At 65.3% G+C, this 16643-nt stretch overlaps 2 protein-coding genes across 3 annotated transcripts; one reads left to right on the forward strand and one right to left on the reverse strand.

Annotated features, from left to right (window-relative positions):
• Nucleotides 1-631: 631 nt before the first annotated feature.
• Nucleotides 632-5584, forward strand: FAM83H (family with sequence similarity 83 member H). Its single transcript, XM_049632802.1, has 5 exons — nt 632-776; nt 885-1346; nt 2182-2346; nt 2421-2545; nt 2743-5584. Exons 2-5 carry the CDS (start codon nt 900-902, stop codon nt 5495-5497), a joined length of 3492 nt encoding a protein of 1163 aa, XP_049488759.1. The 5' UTR covers nt 632-776; nt 885-899; the 3' UTR covers nt 5498-5584.
• Nucleotides 5585-8537: 2953 nt separating this feature from the next.
• MAPK15 (mitogen-activated protein kinase 15) lies at nt 8538-14700 on the reverse strand. 2 transcript variants are annotated; one of them, XM_049632803.1, is made up of 13 exons: nt 14506-14695; nt 13205-13303; nt 12725-12754; nt 12518-12608; nt 11863-11993; nt 11619-11782; nt 11273-11412; nt 10514-10571; nt 10026-10163; nt 9798-9903; nt 9462-9664; nt 9219-9361; nt 8538-9131 (listed from the first exon to the last, which is right to left on the reverse strand). In XM_049632803.1, exons 1-13 carry the CDS (start codon nt 14572-14574, stop codon nt 8761-8763), a joined length of 1743 nt encoding a protein of 580 aa, XP_049488760.1. In that variant the 5' UTR covers nt 14575-14695; the 3' UTR covers nt 8538-8760. The 2 variants fall into 2 exon arrangements, with proteins under 2 accessions (XP_049488760.1, XP_049488761.1); XM_049632804.1 differs by lacking the exon at nt 9219-9361 and having other exon boundaries at nt 9042-9131; nt 14506-14700.
• Nucleotides 14701-16643: the final 1943 nt, after the last annotated feature.

The following is a 16643-nucleotide window of genomic DNA, read 5'->3' on the forward strand; positions in this document are numbered from 1 at the left end:
GGGGGGGGGGGGCGCTCGGGAGATTTTATCTGGAAATAAATAGTGGCTAAAAACAGTGGAGGGGTGGGCCAGAGGGAAGCAAGTGGTCCCGGTGGGCAGGGGTCAGAGTTGGAAGGGCTGTGAAGTCCGTGAATGGGCTGTGGGGCTCACGGTGACCCATAGGATGGGGTCCCCCATAGGAAGTTCTTGAGCTTCACGCCGGGTCCTGGGACAAAAGTAGTGACAAGTTTGTGTGCTGAGCTCATGTTGGGCCGGGTGTGGTATCAGGTCGACCCTGACAGCTGCATTTTCCAGTGGAGATAATGAGCCAGAGAGGCAGTGAGTGGCCCTGGGTCCCCTCTCAGCCCCCTGCACTGCGGACAGACAGGCGGGGGGGCCACCCGACTGGTCGGTACACACAATGCCAGAGGCCCACAAAAATACATTAATGCCAAAGGCAGAAGGAAAAAGTGACTATAATAAAGAATCCGGTCTGGATCGTGTTTTCCTTATAACAACAATCATAAAATACTGATTTTCTTCCATGGAGGAAGGGCCCACAAAGAGGTGCCTGGGTCACAGAGTTCGTAAAATAACCCCGAGCGGGGTCTGCGTGCAGCCGGAACCCCTGCGGGGAAACCAGGCCGCAAGCACTCCTGAGGTCCTGGCCGGAGCAAGGGCCCAGCCAGCGCCGAACAGCATGAGACCGGGCCGGGGGCGGGCCTGTGCCCGGTTGCTCTGCTGGCTGCCCCAGCTGGGTGGCAGTCTGGGTCCAGGCGTGTCTGGAAGGCCTGCAGGTATGGCCTGCACTCCACCAGCCCTTTTCTACAACGTGTGTCTGCTGGGGGGGTGGGGGGCGGGCACGGAGCCCCTGCCCCAGTAACGTGTCTCCCCACCCCTCCCAGGCCGCTGGCCCCGACATGGCCCGTCGCTCCCAGAGCTCCTCGCAGGGGGACAACCCACTGGCACCCGGGTACCTGCCGCCTCACTACAAAGAGTACTACCGCCTGGCGGTGGACGCCCTGGCTGAGGGCGGGCCAGAGGCCTACAGCCGCTTCCTGGCGGCCGAGGGGGCACCTGCCTTCCTGTGCCCTGAGGAGCTGGAGCATGTGAGCCGTCACCTGCGGCCCCCACAGCATGTCGCTCGAGAGCCCCCTGAAGGCAGTCCTCCCAATGTGGACATGGATGGCTCCTCAGGCACCTACTGGCCCCTGAACTCAGACCAGGCAGTGCCCGAACTCGACCTAGGCTGGCCCCTGACCTTCGGCTTCCAGGGCACTGAGGTTACCACCCTGGTGCAGCCGCCACCGCCTGACAGCCCCAGCATCAAGGATGAGGCTCGAAGGATGATCCGCTCAGCCCAGCAGGTGCGCTGTCATGGGCTGGGTGGACTGTGGGGGCAGGGCAGCCCGAGCTGGACCCTGAAGCATGAGCAGGAGTGTGCAGGTGAAAGAAATATGAGCATGCCCAGCTTCGGGGGCAAGGGTGAGGCCAGGGTAGCTGGCCGCGCCTTTCCAGCCTTCAAGCACCAGCGAGGGCTCCCTGGCTGACAACTTTTGGGGTCACCAAGGGTCTGGTTATTGCAGGCTGCATGCTGCACAGGCTTGCTTGCCGGTGGTCCTGGCCAGTGTCCAGAAACTCAGGGGCTCTGGGATGGCTGCGCACGTCTCCCGGTTGGATTTATGGTTCAGAAAAGTCTCTCTAGTTTTAACTTTGACCCAGCTGAGGGCTTCTTACCCCCACCAAACAGGTGGCAAACAGCAAAGGAAGCCTGGTAAATCTTGGAGGTGGGGGCCACAGGTCCTGCAGCTAAAGACCCCAACTGCCCTCTGCACCCCGGGCAGCACTAGAGCCTGGGCTCTGCCATCTATGGGGTGGGGTGGCGGGGGCTGTCGCAGGGGTTTCCTTTGCCTTTGCCCCTTCCCAGAAGGAGGTGGGCCCTCTGTGCCTGCCTAGAAGGCCCTCATCCGGCCATCATGGGCCACCCACCTGCCAGCAGCCCCACAGCCCCCCATGATAGGCCTTTTCCTCCTGAGCCCTGTTCCCCGACAGGGTCCCTGCTCTCCTCTGGGACGGGCTAGAGGACAATTTGCAGTGTTTGTGGGAGATCCAGAGGCCCCCGTGCGGGCCATGCAGGTATGGCCAGAGAATGGTGGGGACGGCAGAGGGGTTTGTCCTCTGTCCCTAACTCGACCCCTGCAGGTGGTGGCCGTGGTGATGGACATGTTCACCGACGTGGACCTGCTTGGGGAAGTGCTGGAGGCAGCGGCACGCCGCGTCCCGGTCTACATCCTCCTGGATGAGATGAACGCGCAGCACTTCCTAGACATGGCCGACAAGTGCCGTGTCAACCTGCACCACGTGGATGTGAGTGGCAGAGAGGGGGCGGGGAGGGAGGTGGGAGACTCCCGCGCACAGACCTAACGCCTCTCGCTCCCCAGTTCTTGCGTGTGCGCACTGTGGCGGGCCCCACCTACTACTGCCGCACTGGGAAGTCCTTCAAGGGCCACGTGAAGGAGAAGTTCCTGCTGGTGGACTGCGCCGTGGTCATGAGTGGGAGCTACAGGTGCGCCCGGCCCCGCGGCCCCAGCACCTCCCCACCTAAGGGCTTCCCCTGCAGGAGCCCGGGTCCCGCAGCCCCTGACGCGCCTCCGCCCCGGGGTTCGGGTAGGCTTCACGCTTCCGGGGCGGGCCGCGGGTGGGGGCTCTGCGGCCCTCGCGGCTGCTTGGCCCCGCCCCTGACCCGCCCCGCCCCGCCCGCAGCTTTATGTGGTCCTTCGAGAAGATCCACCGAAGCCTGGCGCACGTGTTCCAAGGAGAGCTGGTCTCCAGCTTCGATGAGGAGTTCCGCATCCTTTTCGCGCAGTCCGAGCCGCTGGTGCCCTCGGCCGGGGCGCTGGCCCGCATGGACGCTTACGCCCTGGCTCCGTACGCGGGGGCCGGGCCCCTTATGGGCGGCCAGGTGACCGGGGCGCCGACCCCTTTCTCCTTCTCTAAGCGAGCGCACCTCCTGTTCCCACCGCCCCGGGAAGAGGGCCTGGGCTTCCCCTCCTTCCTCGACCCCGACCGCCACTTCTTGTCGGCCTTCCGCCGGGAGGAGCCCACGCGGATGCCCGCGGGAGCCCTGGAGCCGCACGCGGGGCTGCGGCCGCTGTCGCGGCGGCTGGACGCCGAGGCGGGACCGGGCGGGGAGCTCGCGGGCCCGCGGGGCTTCTTCCAGGCCCGGCATCTGGAGATGGACGCCTTCAAGCGGCACAGCTACGCGGCCGCCGACGGCGCGGGCGCGGTGGAGAACTTCGCGGCCGCGCGGCAGGTGTCGCGGCAGACGTTCCTCAGCCACGGTGACGACTTCCGCTTCCAGACCAGTCACTTCCACCGCGACCAGCTCTACCAGCAGCATTACCAGTGGGACCCGCAGCTGGCGCCGGCGCGCCCTCAGGGCCTGTTCGAGAAGCTGCGCGCCGGCCGCCCCGGCTTCAGCGACCACGACGACCTCGCGCTGGGGGGCGGGCCACGCTTCCCCGAGCTCGGCCCGGACGGACACCAGCGGCTGGACTACGTGCCGTCCAGCGCGTCGCGCGAGGTGCGCCACGGCTCGGACCCGGCCTTGGGCCCCGGGCCCCGCGGCCTGGAACCCGGCGGGGCCCCGCGCCCCAACCTTGGCCAGCGCTTCCCGTGCCAGGCGGTGGCGAGGCTGGGCCCCGAGGCCGCGCCCGACGCGGAGCCCGAGCGCAGGGGCGGCCCTGAGGGGCGGGCCGGGCTGCGGCACTGGCGCTTGGCCTCCTATCTGAGCGGCTGCCATGGCGAGGACGCGGCCGACGAGGGCCTGCCGGTACCCATGGAGGCCGAGGCCTACGAAGACGATGTTCTGGTGCCCGGGGGACGAGTGGCCCCCGGGGACCTGCTCCCCTCGGCCTCCCGCGGGCCCGCACTCTTCCCGGCCAAGGGCGGTGGCGACGGCCCGGAGCGCGACGGCCCGGAGGAGGCGGGCCTGGCCAAGCAGGACTCCTTCCGCTCGCGCCTGAACCCGCTGGTGCAGCGCAGCTCGCGCCTGCGCTCCTCGCTGATCTTCAGCGCTTCGCAGGCCGAGGGCGCGGGTGGGGCCACGACGGCCACCGCCGAGAAGGTGCAGCTGCTGCACAAGGAGCAGACGGTCAGCGAGACGCTGGGCCCCGGCGGCGAGGCCGTGCGCTCCGCCACCTCCGCCAAGGTGGCCGAGCTCCTGGAGAAATACAAGGGCCCGGCGCGTGATGCCGGAGGGGCGGGGGCTCCGGTCACGGTCGCCAGCCACAGCAAGGCTGTCGTGTCCCAGGCGTGGCGGGAGGAGGTGGTGGCGCCGGGTGGCGCAGGAAGCGAGCGCCGCAGCCTCGAGAGCTGCCTGCTGGACCTGCGCGACTCCTTCGCACAGCGGCTGCATCAGGAGGCCGAGAGGCAGCCCGGAGCGGCCACGCTCACTGCCACCCAGCTGCTAGACACGCTGGGCCGGAGCGGCACTGATCGGCTGCCCTCTCGCTACCTTTCTGCCCAGGGCCGTTCCTCCTCCCCACAAGGGCGGGACAGCCCCCCGCTGGAGGGAGGCGCCCGCCAGGCGCCCCACGCTGAGCCAAAAGGGAGCCCCACCTCTGCCTACCCTGAGCCGAAAGGGAGCCCCACGTCGGCCTATCCCGAGCGCAGGGGCAGCCCCGTGCCTCCTGTGCCAGAGCGCAGGGGCAGCCCCGTGCCCCCCTTGCCGGAGCGCAGGGGCAGCCCCGTGCCCCCCGTGCCCCCCGTGCCGGAGCGCAGAGGCAGCCTCACCCTTACCTTCTCCGGGGAGTCTCCCAAGACGGGGACCGCGGAGGAGCCGGCCGGCGGCCCCATGGAAGTCCTGCGCAAGGGCTCCCTGCGCCTCCGCCAGCTGCTGAGCCCCAAAGGTGAGCGGCGCACGGAGGATGAGGGCGGCTTCCCAGCGCCACAGGAGAACGGGCAGCCAGAGAGCCCCCGGCGGCCGTCGCTGGGCAGGGGTGATAGCGCCGAGGCTGCCGCCGGGGACGAGCGGAGCCCGCGGGCGCGCATGACCTCCGCCACGGCCAATGCCTTGTACAGCAGCAACCTGCGGGATGACACGAAAGCCATTCTGGAGCAGATCAGCGCCCACGGCCAGAAGCACCGCGGGGCCCCGGCCCCGGGCCTGGCTCACAGCAGTCCCGAACTAGGCCGCTCACCAGCTGCCGGCGGCCTGGCCCCGGACATGTCCGACAAGGACAAATGTTCTGCCATCTTCCGCTCGGACAGCCCGGGGACACAGGGCAGGCTGAGCCGCACGATGCCCGCCAGCGCGGAGGAGCGCGACCGGCTGCTGCGTCGCATGGAGAGCATGCGCAAAGAGAAACGCGTCTACAGCCGATTCGAGGTCTTCTGCAAAAAGGAAGAGGCCGGGGGCACGGGGGCAGGGGAGGCCCCTGCAGAGGAGGACACCAGGGACAGCAAGGTGGGCAAGTTCATGCCCAAGATCCTGGGCACCTTCAAAAGCAAGAAGTGAGTCTCCTGGCCCGGCAGCAGCCCAGGTCCAGGTGCCTGCCGTCACTGCCACCCACCAGGCAGAGCACCTGCTCTCACGGGGGGGGGGGGGGATGGGGCTGGGGCGGGGCCCCCCGCGGAGCACAGCCTGAGCCTGGCTCCGCCCCGAGCTCACCCAGCGGCGGGCCTGCCTTTTGCCTCTGGCCTCTCCCCTCTGGGGCTCCAGCCCCTCACTGCCCTGCGCCTCCGGCTCCATGCCCGCCCCTGTGCCCTGAGCCTCCCCCTTCAGATTCCTCTGCCTCCACCCCCTGGTTGAGTTTCAGGTCCCCTATAGACCTTCATTCGCCTCAGGGCTTCATCTCTTTGTGCCTTAGGCCCCCACCTTTTGGGGGGCCCACCTCTTTCTGCCTCGGCCCCCATCTTCTTGGGGGGCCATCTATGCACCTCAGCCCCCGATTCTTTGGGGGCCTCACGTCTCAGGGCTTCCGTGTCTCAGGGTTCCCCTCTGCTCACTGCCTCCCCGCTCTGCTGCTGCTGCTTGGCGGTCCTTCTTTCCCGGCTGGCTCCCGGCAGCCCCAGCCCCTCTCCCTCAGCCTCCCCCCTCCCCAGAGCCCGGTGTGTCCCCCCCACCCCCCACCAAGACAGGTGGCTCAGGTCTCACTTCCTGCCCTGCTTGCTCTCCTCACTGCCTCCCTCTCTGCCTCCTGGTACCTTTCGTAGCCGCCCATCCTCTCCCTGTGGGGACAGAGCTGCTTGTGGGTGACGCGTGATGGGGGTGGAGCCAGGCCCAAAGGCGGTCCCTCAGGAGACACTGTCCTGTCTGCTGGGCCACTGGCAGATGGGGGCGCAAAGGACCTGAGAGATTGCCCTGCCAAGAGAACCGAGGCGGGCCTGGCCACATCCCGGCCGTGCTCCAGCCAGCACCTGCTGAGGGGTAAGAGCTCTGAGTTTTGCAGCACAAAACCCTTCAGGTGGATGAGGCCGGCCCGAGAAGGGCTGGATGTGGAGTGCCGGGCCAGTACTCACGGGTGAGGGTTCTGGTTCAGGTCCCAGCCGACCCCAAGTCCGCCCCGTTCTGGCTCCTTTCTTCTTTGTCACCAACCCACGAGATCGGAGTTTCCCTGCCGACCTTTCTTGTGTCTTTTTCACCTGTGGAGAGTGACTCTCGTTTGGAATGACACATTTTGGCACCAAATGCTGAGGAAGACCCCTGCTGTAAGTTTTAACATTGTGCAATTAGTGTTTGTGCAACAGTTTTGGGGGTTTAAGTATAAAAAATGGCAGTCACTCAGACCGGGGAAGGACTGGACACACGAGGTCACTGAGCAAAGGCAGTACTATGACTCCACGTGGCAGGAGAGGGAGGCTGGGGGGACAGTTGCTCCTCAGCAGCTCAGTCTGGTTACCAAAGCCACTAGCCAGGTGAGGTGACAGCAGGGACTTTGGGCCAGGCGGAAGAGGTCCCCCAGGAAGCAGATGCGCTGCAGTGCCCTTGGCCTGGCCGCACTTGCTGATAAGTCCGCTTGCACCCTCCTGGTGCCGGCCTGTTGCCAAGGGGCGCCCTGGCAGCCTCCTGTGTGCGTCCTCTGCCTCGTGCCGAATAACATCTCAGATGTGACCCTGCACATTTCGGTGTTAACAATAAAACACAAGATTTTCCAACACGTTCCTAAATACCTATGATCGCCCAGTTGTACGTTGCAAACTTTAGTCCTGTGAACTTGTCAGATGTCCCTCTGGACTCCACCGCCCATCCCTGTGGGGACCACGGAAGACCCCCACCTGCCCGCCTGTACCGCAAACGCCTCTCGCCACATCCCCTAACCTCGAAGAAAGACTCCTTCCACCTCAGCCCTCTCCCGTGACCGTGATCGTGACCGTGATCGTGACTGGCTCCCCTTCAGGGCCAACCTGCTTTAGCCCACTACTCCCGCTCCCCGCTCCCACCAGCCCTGCGCCCCTCACTGGTGCGCCCCTGGGGGATCCAGGTCACCGAGCCCACACACACTTCCCAGCCTCCCCTGCGCTGGGTGCCCAGATGTCTGGACCTCTCAGGGCCCCCAGGTCTGTGTTCGCAGGGGTGGGCTTCCTGGGGCCTCGCCTGCTCCTTTCTGGGCTGCCGTGCCACTTCCCAGGGCCTCATCCGCCCCCCTGTCCATCAGCCGGGGGCTCTAGGACCCCGACACGCTGCCCCCTCCGTGGCTGGCTTACCTCTGAGCCTGGACCGGAGCATTTATCCTTGCAGCCCCTCTTGGCCTCCTCCCAAATCCTGTTCTGCTTTCTGTCTCTCTTGTGCCCCCCCCCTCCCCCGGCCTGGCCAGCTCTCCTGGCCCTTCCCTCCTGTGCCTCCCCCAGCGGCCCCTAGCTTTTCCAGGAGCTCACAGCCCCTGCTACGAGCAGCCCCGCCCCCAGCACAGCAAAGGCCGCACCCTTTAGACTGGGAGCTCCCACCAGGCAGCCGGAAAACAGCCTCCCCTGTGTTCCAACCCCTGCCCAGGGTCACGTGTGGTGCCAGGCACCCTGGAGCCATGAGACAGGTGCCCACCAGGCCCCTTGGATCTCTTCAGCTCCCACACCCTGGACCCACCCCCCGCCAGGACAAACCAGCTGCCAGTCACTGTTGGTGACAGAGGTGGCTGGGGTCAGCAACAACAGCCAGTCAGGAGCTGTACCCCGGGGCACCACCCCAACATCTCTTCCACTTTTACTCTGGCTCAGGGTCACAAATGCAGTCGTGTGATGGCTTGCATCCAGGCAGCAGGTGCACAAGCCCCTGCCCTTCCAGGAACCCCTGGGGACAGCGTGGTCCCTCTGATGGGCACCACGCAGTCCCCAGAGCATTTGTGGACAGAGGACGGGAAGCTGGACCCAAGGAGCCCCCCCCCCAGGGGCCAGCCTTTGGTGATGTGAGCCTAGAGGGAAAGCACTGGGTGCTGGGCAGAGGGGGGCCACGCAGCTTCTCATAGACTCTACTAGACATCTGGGTCCTCCGAAGGGGGTGGACTCCGTGGCCTCAGAGGGAGTCCCTCACTGAGGACAAAAGACGAACAGGTAGACTGTGGCCAAACACGACTTTATTGGAGGAAGTGGCTGGGGGTGGGTGGGGACCTCTCCCACTCCCCCAGACACGGCTGGACAAGCTCCCTGGAACTCAAGGGTGTGGGCAGGCAAAAGGGGGAGTGGGTAGGAGGGGGTGGGCAGCACGGGGCACTCGGGGGCAGATCCAGGGCTGGGCGAGGGACGCGGGCTGAGCACAGGAGCTAGGTCGTGGGCTGGCAGGGCGGCTTACGCGCGGGGCCCGGGAGCAGGAGCAAGCGGCCCAGCGCCGAATGGCAGACGGTACCGTAGGCTTGAGAATAGCCCCCGAGCGCGGCCCTCGCGGCGCCCTGCGCCCCCTGCCAGGCCGGGGCGCCGAACATCCTCCGGCCCGGCCGGGGCTCGGGCCGCGCATCCGCAGGAAGCCCGCGAGGGACCCGCACACAGTCTGGGGGCCGCGCGAGGGGGCGGGGCCGGGGGGCTGGGGGAGCGGTCGGGGGGCCGCTCGCCCTCACCCCACGGCCCGGATTCCAGTCGCTCCGGATCAGGGCCTGGACGGCCACCCGGGCGGCGGCCTGAGAGGCCAGGGAGGGCGCCGCCCCCTTCACGCTGGGCTTCACCTGGGAGGGGGCGCGTCACAGGGTCACCGCCCAACCGGGCGCCGCCCTCGGAAGTACAGTGAGAGGGGCCCTCCCCGGTCAACCTACCCACGAGTGGCCCGAGGGGGCCTGTGCCGTCACCCCAGGGGGCCTTTCCGCCCTCCCGAGACCCCCTGGGGGCGGGGGCTGGAGCAGGGGCACCACGTTCGGCCGGGGAAGGTTCTCGGCTCCGCAGGGAACGTCTGTGGGGTCTGAAGACCAACCCCCGGGGTTAGTCCGGCGCTGCGGACCCTTGGTGGCTCCACCCAGAAGGGTCAGGGGCCGCGCTCCGGGGGGGGGCAGGGCACACACCGTGTGCGGACTGCTGACCCAGGCTGCTCTGGGCGACGGCACCGGGCTTCTGCGAGGGCGAGCCCGGGGACAGCTGAGGGACGGCTCTGGGTGACCGCAGGCGCGCCTGGGCCCGGAGGGCGCTGGGCTCCGTCCCCGGGGGCGTGCCCCCCCGGGCCCTTCCCTCTCGGGCCGGGGCCGCCGCCCCTGCGCTCCAGGATCATCTGCGGGAGGCGAGGGGCGCTCAGAGGTGGACGGCGCGGGTGTAGAGGGTTCTGGGGGTCGCTGAGGCGGGGGAGGGGGGGCACTCGAGGGTGAGCGTGGGTGTGGGAAGATCGTGGTCGCGGACCAGAGCACCTGATAGACGCGGCGGCGGTACTCAGGGGCTGACAGCTGAACTCCTTCGAGCACCGGGAGCCGCACAGCCGCATCCAGGGTCTGCTCGCGAGCGGGGCAGTGGAACCTGCGGGGAGCCAGCCTCGGGCTGCGGTCAAGCCGGCCTCTCCGGCCGAGCCCAGGTCCGGGACCCAACACCCAAGACAAGACGGGCAAAGCAGGAGCTGGGCCAGGGGACCCCGCCCCTACCTCTGCACGTAGGGGTGCCGCAGCGCCTGCGCTGCGCTAAGCCGCTTGCTCGGGGCAAATACCAGGAGTCCCTTGAGGAGATCCAGGGCCTCCGGGGGGGTGTCTGGCGGCAGGAGGGCGTCCAGCGTCTGCCGTGGCCTGTAGGTGCCTGCATATTGTTCCCTTTCCAGGGCGGGCCCCTCCCCATCCTCTGCCCAGCGCCACTTAACTGCCTCCATGCATCTCCCCTCCCCACACGACACCCCCAGGCAGCATGGCACTGATGGGCGACCCCTCCCTGCCTCGTCCTCAGGTCCCTTGCTCTCCATGCCCCGCGCAGTTCCCGCCGGCCTGCCCATGCCCCCAGGCCAAGCCGGGCGGTGCTGGAAATTCCAACTCGCTGGGTTTGGGCCTGCCATCAGAAGGCCAGGGCCCGGGTCTGGGCGGGCAGACTGGCCAGCAAATTTACAGGAGGAGTGCCAGCCAGGCTCCTCAGCAGCCCCGCTCACCGGGACCCCAGGCAGGGCAGGACTGAGGCGCTGAAGCTTGAGCTGAGAGCCAGGAGGTCTGCAGGGAGGGTGGACAGAGGTGGTGTGTGGTCAGGGGGGCCTGGCCCAGGGAGGTCTGGGGCCAGTCGTTCTTCCCGCCCCATGGAGTGGCCTCTCTGCAGGGCTTCAGTATCTGGATTCGTGCCCCACCCGTGTGCTGGCCCTTGCACACTTACACCCCCACGCATGCACTCCACATCCAGGCACTCCCACCTCCATGGAAGAACCCCTTCCCCGACTTCCCCACCTGGTCCTTCCCCTCTCTTGCTCTGCTCCCTCCCCCAGGAACAAGGACAGACCCTCCCCACCCCCCCACCCCCCCACACACCCCCACCCCCACCTAAGCTACCTACCTCTGCTGCAGCCTACCTTCCTCCACATCTTCCCCCAACCCCCAACCTCCCCTGCCCGGCCCCCATCCCTCAGCCGCTCAGCCGGACCCTTTATGAGCATCGCTCGGCCCTCAAGGACCTGTGGCCAGGCCCTGCCCGCCTTGCAGACCCGTCCAGTTGCTATCCCAAAGCCCCCAGCAGCTCCTCCCTGGGCCTACTATGTGTGGGGCCTGCCCTTTCAGGTTTTCCTGAAACTTTGGACCTTCCCCACCCCTCTTCCCCAGACTCCTCCCTACCACTCCTGGCCCATCATGTGCTTGCCCCCAGAGCTGTGTGCTCTGACCCTTGGGATCCCCGGTGCCCAGCAGGCCCCTGGACACATACTCACCCTCCTTGGATGGAGGCGGGATGGTCTCCAGGATCAGCTCCAGCTGGTGGAGTGTAGATGTGCCTGGGAACAGGGGTCTCCCCCGAAGCATCTCCCCCAGGACGCAGCCCAGACTCCACATGTCCACCCCAGGGGTGTACCTGGGGCAGGAAGGGGTGGAGGCTTGGGGGGGGGGGACCCCAGAGGTAGATGTGGAGGGAGGAGGAGAGACACTCAAAGGGGCAGGGCCTGGGGTGCTAGGAGGGGGCCGGTGAGGGCACAAAGCGAGGGCACAGGAAGGCCTCGGGGCCTTGGCTGGGTGAGAAGACACAGGGGGTACTGCAGGGGGAGGGGGCGACGCTGTTACCAGCTCGAGGACAGCAGCACCTCCGGAGCCCGGTACCAGCGTGTGGCCACGTAGTCTGTCAGGGCCGGGCCCTCAGGCCCCTCAGGGAGGCCCCCGAGAGGGCGGGCGAGACCAAAGTCACAGAGTTTCACCAAGCAGCTGGCGTCCAGGAGAATGTTGGACGGCTGCAGGAGAGGAGGTGGGCTGAGGGCTAATGGTGGGTGCACACGCTGGGGGGCAGCCGTGACTGGACTGTGGGTGGCACCTTCTGGTCCCGGTGGATGACGCCTCCTGAGTGGATGAACTTGGTGGCCCGCAGGAGCTGGTACATGATGAAGCGCTTGTGGACGTCCTTCAGCAGCCTGCCCTTACAGATGACGGCGTTCAGGTCAGTGTCTGGGGGAGCACGCAGGTCAGTCTGGGGGGCCTGGGGACACTGGACAAGTCTGCCCCACCTTTGACCCTTGTAGGGGTGCTCAGCCCTCCCCCGGTCGCGGTCCCCAGGTGGCACCAGCCACCCTCAGAGTCCTGTTCCTAACCCTGTCCTGGGTACACACGCTTCCCAGTGGCTCTCGCAGGCTTCTTCAGGCCTGCTCTGTCTTTGTCAGCACAGCAATAACAGTGTCTGGGGTGATTTTTAATACTTTATCTCATGTTGCTTTGTTTTAGAACATGGGTAGAAAAAGGAAAAACAGTTGCAAACAGTGGAAAAAGCAAGAGCCTCATGGAGGTGGGCTCCAGGGGTCACTGCCAGGCCCAGGCGCTGACCATGCGCACCAGCCACACCAAGAAACTGTTCTGGGTGACAACTGACCACTGCGGTGACCCGGCCGCAGAGGGACATGTAAAGGGATCCGGGCCACTGGAGGGTCCTGGACCAGGACTGAGGTGAGGCTGGAGGGTGAGAAGGCCTCACTTACCCATAGACTCAAACACCAGGTAAATGTCCCTGTCGTTCTCCGCCCGGATCACGTCCAGGAGGCGGATGATGTTAGGATGGTCCCCAAGTTGCTGAGGAGAGAGCCAGGGGCTGTGTGCTTTGGGGGGGACGCAGATCTGGGTCTCCCCCCAACCTTGCTGGGAGAACCTGCACCTGGAGGGGCTGCCAGGTGGCCCGGGCTGCTCACCTGGAGCAGCATGATTTCCCGGAACGTTCTCTGGAGACAGAAATTTGAGCGTTAAGTATGGGGCGAGAAGGAAGCCCGCCTCCTTTTTTTTTTTTTGGAAAGACAGAAAAAGAGAGCACCTGTGTGAGCAGGAGAGGTGCAGAGGAAGACAATCGTAAGCCGTCTCCAAGGCTAGCAGAGCCCTACGCTGGGCTCAGTCTCACAGATCGTGAGATCATGACCAGAGCGGGAATCACGAGTCAGACGCTTAACTAACTGAGCCCCCCAGGCTCCCCGGAAGCTCATTTCTCGAAAGGATCCACAGGGATTGACAGAAGTCACCCACACCTGCTGGACCACAGGTTCCGGTCATGTCTGAGCAATTATAGAGACCTGCTGTGAATCGGCTTCAGAAATACACTGGAGCTTCCAGGCACCAAGGCAGAAGGGGTCCCCCCCGCACCCCTGCCCTTGTCCTTCTCACGCCTCCTCTCCACTCACCTGGGCGTCCGTCTTATCCCTAAAGGCATCGAAGATTTTCTTGATGGCCACGACTTCGCCAGTCCTCCTATCCACTGCCTTCCACACAATGCCGTAGGCCTGCGAGGACGGTGGTCAGCTTGCTGGGCACGGGGCCAGCCTCCTGTCCAGCCCTCCCCTGCCCAGCAGGCTGCCTGAGGCTCCGGGGAGGGAGTGAGGGTGTGGTGAGGGCCTATGGCTCCAGGCAAGGTCCCCACAGCTGTGGGCTGCTAAGGCTGCTGCAGCAGCACCCCCCCCCACCCCCGCCCCAGGTTTTCCAGAAGATGGTGATGAGAAGCAAGGCTCCAGGAAGAAATAAGGTTACAAAAGGGAGATTCAGGGTGCAAGCCAAAGCCTGTTCTGGGCACCTCTCCCCTCTTTCACACCCTGCATCCAGCCTATCAGCAAATCCTGTTCGCTCCACCTCCAAACTTCATCAGAATCTGACCTCTTGCTGCCCCACCTGGGACTCTTGCCTCTCCCCCATCTCTTGCCTGGATCGCTACACTAACCTCTTAACTGGCCTCCCTAGCCCACACTACAGTCTGTCCTCTACACAGCAGGCAGGGTGAGCCTTGTAAAGCGGCACCAATGTCTGCTACCACTGCGTGTCATGCCCAGAAATCTCTGCAGTTTCCCAAAGCCACAGGTGATCCCAGCCCTCCCGTAGTTACTCTTAACCAGTTCACATCAACTCTGCTGTTTCCCCACAGCCAGCAAGTTCTTACCTCAGGGCCTTTGCACCTGCTGTCTGTGCTGTTTGGAACGTGCTTTCTCTTCTCCCCAATACCACCCACCCAGCCACACACCTTCACAAACACTCTTGTACACAATCCCACATGCTGTCACACACAAACGCACAATCGCTCACATGTGGCTCGCTCCATGCCCATTTACCCGCTCAGGCCCTTCCTGGGCCAGGCTTGGGACCCACCCATCGCCTTTAGTGATTGGAGTGGGTGGGCCCGGCCTCCTTAGTGTTCTATGGGCCCAGGAGAGGCAGCTGGCAGCAGGGGACGGGGGACGGGGGGGGGGGAGTGTTTGTCCACGATCCCTCTGACCTGAGGCCGCTGTGGACCTAGAGCCAGGCGACAGGTTCACTTGCAGTGGGCGCTGTTAGAGCCCCCCCTACAGGAAACTGAGGCCCGAGGGGCTCGGTGGCTTGCCCAAGCCACCGTCCAGTCCACGGAGGAAACAGGACGTGAGCCCAGGGATCCCTGGCCGCGTCGGAGGGAACAGACCTCCGACTGGACCTTCCCCCGCCCTGCAGGTGCCGGGCTCACCCCCTTCCCCAGCCGCCGCTTGAGCAGGTATCTCTGGGCAACTTGATGGTCCACCTCCGCGGCGCACATGCCTACAGGTGGGCGCCCGGGGGCCTCCGGACGCCGGCAGCGCAGAAACTGTTGAACCCGGTTGCCTTGGAAACTGGGGGGGGGTGGGGAGGGCGTGGTGATACCCCTCCCTTGCGCCTCCGCGGCGCTGGCGTGGGGCGGGATCTACGGCCCAAGCCCCGCCCGATCCGGATAGGCCCAGAGCTCCTCCCGGCCGCCCCGCCCCCGGCCGCCCCGCCCCCGCCCGCCTTACTGCCTCCTGCCTCCGCCCCCGCCGCGCTCCCACCCCCCCTTCCGCACCCCGTTCCCTCCCAGGCCCCCGCTGCGGTCCCCACGCCTCTACCCCTACCCCGTAACCCCGCCTCCGCAGCACCCCCGACCCTCCTCCCACCCCGTAACCCCACCCCCGCTGCGCTCCCCACGCCCCCCTCTCCCCCCCGCCCGGGTCCCCACCGCCCCGCGGCGGCCCCCTCCCCCTCCCTGGTCCCGCTGCCCCTTTGCGCCCCCCACCCCGGCTGGGCCCCGGGGCCTCTGAAGCCGGACTGCGGGGCCAGGCATGCTCTCTCCCTCCCGGCCGCCTCCTTGCAGTTCCTTGAGCGTAAGTTCACCGTGACCCCGGCGTTCTTCCCTGGGTGCTTGCCCAAGAGAAATGAAAACCTGGGTCCACACGGAGAATCACGCACGGATGTTCGTAGCAGCCCCAGACTGGAAACGACCCGAATTTGAGACAGGAGTGCATAAACCACAGGCGGCTGCGCCTACGGTGGCGCGGGGCTCAGCAAACAAGGGAGAAGCGCCTGCGAACACACACGCTGGACCTCGGAGGCGGTCGGCCCACTGGGCCACACTTCTCGCGAGCCCCGCTGTGTGATTCCGTTTTTCCAGAGCTGCAGAAAATGCTTCGCACAGCGTGGAGAGGCGGGGGGAGGCGAGGGGCGCGGTTGCGAGCCCCCCAGAGCTTCCCAAGGCCTCAGAAGCGCTGGGTTGTGCGGACGCGCTCAGGGTGCACACTTGGGTCTGAAGTGTCTCAGTCGTGTACCTGCAGTGTGTGCCACTTCAGTCGTAACACGGTATGAAGTTGGAGGACGCGGAGAGCGAACAGGGGAAAGAAACCCGGAAGGACCAAGAGAGGCCGCTCTTCCGTTCCGACCGAGTCACCAGCACTGGACGCGCCCTCCCCCGGGAAACAGCTGGAAAACTGGACAAAACATGTGAAACTGTCTGTAGGTTGGGCACCCAGCGGCGCAGGACCGCGATCTTGGCAAAACAGGAACAAACAAGGTCCTCCGATTCCAGGGCCCGCCTGTGTCTGGGGAGGAGTGGGAGAAGGTCCCCCCAGGCTGAGACGGGGAAGCTGAAGGACTCCATACAAATCTGCTTTTTGCTCCTTTTCCTGCCTTCCTTCTTTTTTTTTTTCTCTTAACGTTTATTTATTTTTGAGAGACAGAGAGAGAGAGAGAGAGAGAGCACGAATAGGGAGGGAGCAGAGGGAGGGGAGACACAGAATCCTAAGCTGTCAGCACAGAGCTTAAGGTGGGACTGGAACCTCCAGAACCTTGAGATCATGACCCCCGTTGAAGTCAGGCCTCTAACCGATGGAGCCACCCAGGCGCCCCGCTGCTTCTGTTCTTGGTAGGGCCCGCACCCCACTCTACACATGCCTCAGAATGCAAACAGTGTACATCCTCCATGTAAGGAACAAGGAGTTCATGATTTCTCTAGAACAGAGAATGTCTAAGGAAGGACAGGATGAGAAAGACCTGACGAAGTCGTTACACGTGTATTCCAGACATCAGTGTCAGACCACCAAGCCAGACCTCCAAGCCAGACCTTCATGCCAAGACCTCCAAGCCAGACCTCCATGCCAAGACCACCAAGCCATATCTCCATGCCAAGACCTCCAAGTCAAGACCTCCAAGCCAGACCTCCAAGCCAGACCTCCATGCCAAGACTCCATGCCAAGACCACCAAGCCACACCTCCAAGCCAGACCACCAAGCCAGACCTTCATGCCAGACCTCCATGCCAAGACCACCAAACCAGACCACCAAGCCAGATCTCCATGCCAAGACCTCCATGCCAAGACCACCA

Source organism: Panthera uncia, chromosome F2 (genome assembly GCF_023721935.1).
Source record: "Panthera uncia isolate 11264 chromosome F2, Puncia_PCG_1.0, whole genome shotgun sequence".
NCBI classification, from domain to species: Eukaryota; Metazoa; Chordata; class Mammalia; order Carnivora; family Felidae; genus Panthera; species Panthera uncia.